Genomic DNA, 6394 nt, shown 5'->3' on the forward strand with positions numbered 1-6394 from the left:
AACTTCCTTGTTGCCAGCACGCACCCCAGCCAGTAGCACATGAGACCAGAGGAAAGATGTGACATCAAGAGACTGGGCACTGTGAAAGACCCTGGAGGTGATGGGAGAGAGTGGAGCAAGACGCTTCCCTGCTTTTCTGTGCAAGGCAACAGCAGAGAAGGTGAGATCTTGAGATCTCCATCAACTCCCCCACACATGCATACAGGCAGCTGGATCAGCCATCCTCTGCCAGTGCAGGCACTCAAGGGCTGCCTTCAGCATGCCACCAACACTGTCTGAGCAGCTGAGGGCAAATTTGGTCCATGCAAGGATCCATAAGGTACTGGTCAGTGACACTAAAGTGCCTCAGTTATGGCCCATCACATTTTGAGAATTTCACAATATTGCGGTATTCCATGAAGTAAAAGGAGGAGGTGGAAAGAGAGCAAAGTTTTTGCCACAAGACACCATGAAATATAATTGGTATTAACTATTCTATAGGGCTTGCTGAGTATCAAAAAAAATCCCAAGATTTAGTTTGGTTTTTTTTAGAATATCAGGAGGGCTTACCACTTACAAAACTGTATTCCCAAAGCAATAAAGCTACTTTCGGCATGAGCCTAGTTTAAAAGAAATATAATTCAGATCCAGGTTTCACTGCAGCTGCTTTTGATAGTGGCTTTAAAAAATTGCTAGGATATGTAAAACACAAACCAAACCTGACAGCTTGTGTAATAAGCTTTGTCTTGATTGAATTTCAAGTTACAGTTGTGTAAAGCCAAGCTACAAAAACTGTTATGTAGAACACAAATGGAAATGGAAACCTTGGGGGAGTAACAACTCTAACATGCTTGTTTGAGCATACAACTAAATAGGATGCAATTCTGAAAGACAAACCGTAAGCTACATTACCTCTTTGGACTGGAAGGTTAAGAATAATTACAAATTGCTAAAAAATTTGGTTCATATTTCTAGTTCCCTAAAGTCAGAAACTATTCCTTTATTTTCATCTATATCATTCTAGAGTCATATTATGTCAACACCTGCATCAAATAATTTTTCAAAGTTGATTTTTAATGCAATTCAAGCTCTAATTCTTTCCCCTGAAGAACCTCTGGAAGATAAAAGAAAGGACAGGAGGGGGTAGAATCAGCATTCCTGTAAAAGGACAATTTCACTAACACACCTACTTTATTATCTTTTAAAATAAACAAGGACAGTACAACACAAAATAGCTATTGTAGACTTTGCGGTCCTTCCCAGGGCTGCTGTCTTATGGGGATCTCCAGCCTGCGTGGCCCCCACGTGCTTTCCACCCATGAGTTCGCCACATTCGATCTCATGGCAGGGCCTCACCTCATGCATCTCGCCTTCAATCCTTCACCTTTTTGAGAAAGGTCAGAATCGGCCTGAATCTTCATGGCTTGCTGTCTTGACGCTGCTGTTAAGGGCAGATGAAAAGATTTCTTCCCAGCCTCAGTGAAAATTGCATCGTTAGTTCTCCCTAATAGGAGATTTGATTAGGAAGGAGTATTGGGCAAAATCACCGTGCTCCTTACTGGTACAGCTGGCGTCATGGGCTATTCAGCATGGACATGATTACAGACATTAGCCTTGATAACGAAATTATCCAGGCCTTTTTACACGCAAGCAGTGAGGCTAACACAATGTCCTGCAGCAGCCACAAAGCTGCCTGCCTTCTTCATAAAGAAATACTTCCTCTGTCTTCTGAAGTTTCCAATCTTTCATTTCATTCATTGCCCTATTTCAGTGGTATTTTATGGAACTGGATGAGACAGGCACAAGTGATCATTCTTATTATAAAATTAGAAAAAAATACTACTGTTGAGCTTCACATTTCCTGTTCCACTAAGCAAAGATCTTAAGGGCAGAATAATTTGACTAGCAGTATTTTTAGAACAAGATCTGTTGTTAGGCTGTGTGTGTATATATATACTCACATATATATTTATGAGCAGTGATTTTAGAATGGAGTGTATTTAATAACCATGCGTGCCCTGCGCTCCAGGAAGGGAGTAGGCAGGGGCTGGGGAGTGTGTGCAGAGTCACATTTCTGATCTGACTCACGCCCTGCACTGGGGCTCTAGTCCTTCTAACACTATTTATTGCATCACCCTGTGCCTTGTACTTTCTGCCTCATCTGAGTATTTAAGCACTTTCCCAAAACACAACAATATCATGTTTGTAGCAGCAGCTGTATCTCCAGTGTGGTCCAAAGCTGAGCAGCAACATGGCATTTGTCTGAGTAAAGCACATGAAAGGGAAATACAGTTTGCTGTTTCCTAAAGTCTAAAAGCTTCCTTCAGATTTTATGCAAGGTTGATCCCTTCACACTCAGGTCAGCTTCAGGCTACAAAACACAGACAACTGCTTGGTTTTGCCCAGAGTCTGGGCCTCTTGGCTCTGGCTTCACAGAGTGAAACAGCCTTGCTCGGTGGTTTTGTTTCAGGCATGAAGTCCTGCTTTTCTTTTTTTGCAGGGAGCAAGCTGCAGTGGAGCACAGCCATCTCCATGATCATGTTTGCATGGCTGTTTGCTGCCTTCTGGTCTGTGATGCCCTTACTGGGATGGGGGGAATACGACTATGAACCCCTCCGAACGTGCTGCACCCTGGACTACAGCAAAGGGGGCAGGTGAGGGCCAGGGCCAGCTCCCACAGAAGCAGAGGGTGGAAGCTGCCATGCCCTGGGATGGTCTCAGCAGCACACCAAAACTCCCAACTGTGCTCCATCATTGTTGTTGCTGGGGCAAGCCAGGCACAATGTGAGGCCACCTTGACTCATGTGGTGGCATGTGGGAACAACTTAAGTCCGCTTCCTCTGTGGGAGAGGCTGATGCTCAGGTTTCTGCTACTCCCTTGCTACTTGGTCATCTATAAGCAGCAACTTTTCTGGGTTTAGGACTTGAACCTCTTTAAGAATGGTTTTGTGCAGTCCAGCACTGATGTCTGAGTAGCGATGCTTGGGTTTATAAACCAAACACCTGTTGTGAATTTCTGCAGTACTACCCATCCCACACACAACAGCATGGCACAACTTAACCAGCCTTCAAAAAATGCTGTGCCTATAGCATGTTGATGAAACTGTGTTTGGCAATTTTAAAAATATATGTGAATGAATATTTGCAACAAGTTTACAAAGATGCCCTGGAGAGGAATTAACAACCCTTTTTTTTTTTCTTCCCCTCCTCAACCTTTCCAGAAACTACATCACGTTCCTTTTTGCTCTGTCCATTTTCAATTTCATGATCCCGGGCTTCATCATACTGACAGCCTATCAGTCTATACATCAGAAGTTCAAGAAAAGTGGGCATTATAAGGTAAGAAAGCTTCCTCAGCTCCTGCACCTGCCTTGCCAAAATAGGGCTGCATCCACTAGAGACCAAGTCCTCAAAAATCCAATTTCTTTCATGGAGGCTTTTGGCTCAGCTCCTTTTGTCCTAACTCCCCAGTGTTACTTGAGTAGGAGTAGTGCGACAAAAGATGGGGCTCCCTAGAAAGTTCAATCCCATCCTTAGAGATTTCAAGATTTGACCAAACAGCCACATCTGGCCTGAATTAGTGCTGTAAACAGTTCTCTGTCAAAGAGGGAGTCAGACTAGCGACCTGGAGAATTCCTCTCCATCAGTGCTGGTCCAACTCCAGTCGCAAAACAGCAGAATATTCTGAAGCATGAAGAATATTTGCTAATAGCATATCAATACTTATCCAGAGAGCCTTTGCTCAGGAGGGATCATTGTTTCCTGCCTTGCTCCAGGTTTTTAGCTTATCACTGAGGAAGTCAGCCAGAACAGCAATGCTGCAAGGAAACACACAGGCACCTCATGGGGAGAAAAGGGCCTTCCTAAACATGCTGTGTTTACACTTGACTGAGAGAATTCAGAAATCTTTATGATCTGGAAACAAAGGAATTGCTCTGGCATGGCAGGTTTATGGGAATGTAATGTGGTGATTACGTGAGTTGTTTCCTTAGGTGCAGGCTATACAGTCTGGGGCTCTATGTATTACTGGCAGGCACAGCCCAACCTCTGGCCTCAGTAAAGACAGTCAGTTCCCAAGGGGGATGCTATACCAACAAAGAGACAGTCAGGCAGATTGGTTTGTAGCTGTCTGGAATATATACATGTGCCCTCTACATATTTCTTGAACAAATCTCAGTGTTCATTATTATACATCAATTACCTTTTTCTTTTTCAGTAAGTTTATGCTATAGCATAATAGATTTTCTTTCTTACAAGAATAGAAATAATAGATTCAATAGAAATAATAATAACAGATTTCTGTCTTATTGTATTCTGTAACTGTGCAGACCAGTTATGATGCAGAAAAATTAAGGATGAAATTAGCATGTCCCTATTCATTAAAATTTATGAGATACTTGGAAACAGCTGGCCATGAACACAGAACCACAGAATCACAGAATCTTAGGAGCTGGAAGGGACCTTGAAAGCTCATCCAGTCCAACCCCTGCCAGGGCAGGATCACCAGACCAGGTCACACAGGAACACGTCCAGGCGGGTTTTGAATGTCTGCAGAGAAGGAGACTCCACAACCTCTCTGGGCAGCCTGTTCAGTGCTCTGTAACCATTACAGTAAAAAAGCTTTTCCTCGTGTTCAGATTGAACCTCCTGTGCTCCAGCTTGCTCCCATTGCCCCTTGTCCTGTCATTGGACATCCCAGAGCAGAGCCTGGCTCCTTCCTCCTGACACTCGCCCTTTACAAATTTATAAACACGAATGAGGTCACCCCTCAGTCTCCTCTGCTCCAAGCTAAAGAGACCCAGCTCCCTCAGCCACTCCTCATAAGGGAAATGCTTACCACAGACATGACCCTACCATGAAGAACACAAGAATCCTACTACCACAATGCAGATGCCACTGCATCTATCTGTTGAACTGCTGTAGTAGTGGCTTCACACAGTTTATTTGCCTGCAAGACCCTCTAAGATGTCAGCGAAATATTGTTCCTATCTGTTCTTAAATTTACACATTGCCTTTCCCCACAGCAGTAATTACTGGCCTTAACTTCCACGTCTAGCCCACATACCGATTTAACTGATCTACCATAAGGTGCTCTGTCACCTCTGGCCAGGAGCAATGGCCACCCCTCACCCAGCTCCTGAGAACAGGGCTCTGGGCCTTGCTGCACAGGCAGCCCTCGCCACAGAGGGAGCTGTGCTCACACACCTCTGACATCGACAGCAAATCAGACACGGTAGGGCATATCCTGCTGACTGGTCCTCTCCTCTACTGAACACAAACCATAGTCTCACAGGATGTATCACATCCTTTTGTTGCAGTGTATGGTTGTGAAACACAAAGGAATTTATTGCTCTTGTTTTTCAGTTTAATACTGGTTTACCATTGAAGACACTGGTCATTTGCTGGGGTCCCTATTGCCTTTTATGCTTCTACGCAGCAGTTGAAAATGTGATGTTCATTTCACCAAAATACCGCATGGTATGTTTATGCCACCTGAGGGAATTCAAACAATTACATTCTCCTTACTCTGCTCTCTCCTTTCCTATGGAACAAAGCCCATTTGCCCACAACTGGTTTTACTTGTTACAACATATCTAACAAGTAGATCATTGCTTCAAGGCATTCTGTTTGTCTACCAGTTTGAAGGCAAAAGAGCTAAGCACAGGGATATATCAGGCATTGTATTACTGCTTTGATCAAGCAACAGTTTAAGAAGTAAGGGATTTTTTTTTCTTCAGCAGTTAGTTAGGGGTCTGTAGCCTGTACTGCTTCATGTTTTATAGGAGCGTTTGTGTCCTTCTCAGAGTCATGTATCAGCTCAAAAATTTCACTTTTGAAGAGACTATCTCATTCATTTTTCTAACACTTCTTTCTCCTCAGGGAAGCTGCAATTGATCACTCTTAAGGTTATGCTGCCTCCTTTTTTCCCTTTTTCCTATGAGTCTTACCTCGAAGACTGCCTCTAGGACTCAGTAATATCACATCAAACCTTTCAACATTCAATCAGTCCGCAAAAAATCAGGCCAGTTTCAGGTCACCAAATGCTTTACTGTACATAAGTATTCAGAATCTCACATAAAATATGTTAGCAGTATTAGCCCACTTATCCATCAGAAGGTGTCCACAGCACACCCTTCACTCCTCCTAAGTGTTTCTGTTCACTCTCAGCTGAAATATCCCAGTTTCAGGCAATGCTGATCTAAATTCTTGCTCCTGGAAACTATAATTTCCTGAGCAAGGGCCTCCAGCTGACCAAAATGCTTTTACCTCTCACCTCTCCGGGGGCAGCAAGCTACTGCCATTGGAGACAGGCTTTTGTCTGGTAAAGGGAAACTGAGCCTCAGCTGAAATCAGCCTATTGGCTCCTCAGTGCATTTTCCTATTAATAAATATTGTGTCTCACAACAGATTCCTG

At 43.6% G+C, this 6394-nt stretch overlaps 1 protein-coding gene across 1 annotated transcript in view; it reads left to right on the forward strand.

Moving 5' to 3' along the window:
- RGR (retinal G protein coupled receptor) overlaps positions 1-6394 on the forward strand; it is a 17207-nt gene that overhangs the window by 10657 nt on the left and 156 nt on the right. Inside the window, exons 4-6 of the mRNA XM_010191296.1 lie at positions 2480-2633; positions 3201-3318; positions 5344-5457. Coding sequence (XP_010189598.1) covers positions 2480-2633; positions 3201-3318; positions 5344-5457 — 386 coding nt within the window. The remainder of the gene's footprint in view (positions 1-2479; positions 2634-3200; positions 3319-5343; positions 5458-6394) is intronic.

The sequence above is a fragment of the Mesitornis unicolor genome, unplaced genomic scaffold, assembly GCF_000695765.1.
Source record: "Mesitornis unicolor isolate BGI_N332 unplaced genomic scaffold, ASM69576v1 scaffold7759, whole genome shotgun sequence".
In the NCBI taxonomy this organism is placed as follows: domain Eukaryota; kingdom Metazoa; phylum Chordata; class Aves; order Mesitornithiformes; family Mesitornithidae; genus Mesitornis; species Mesitornis unicolor.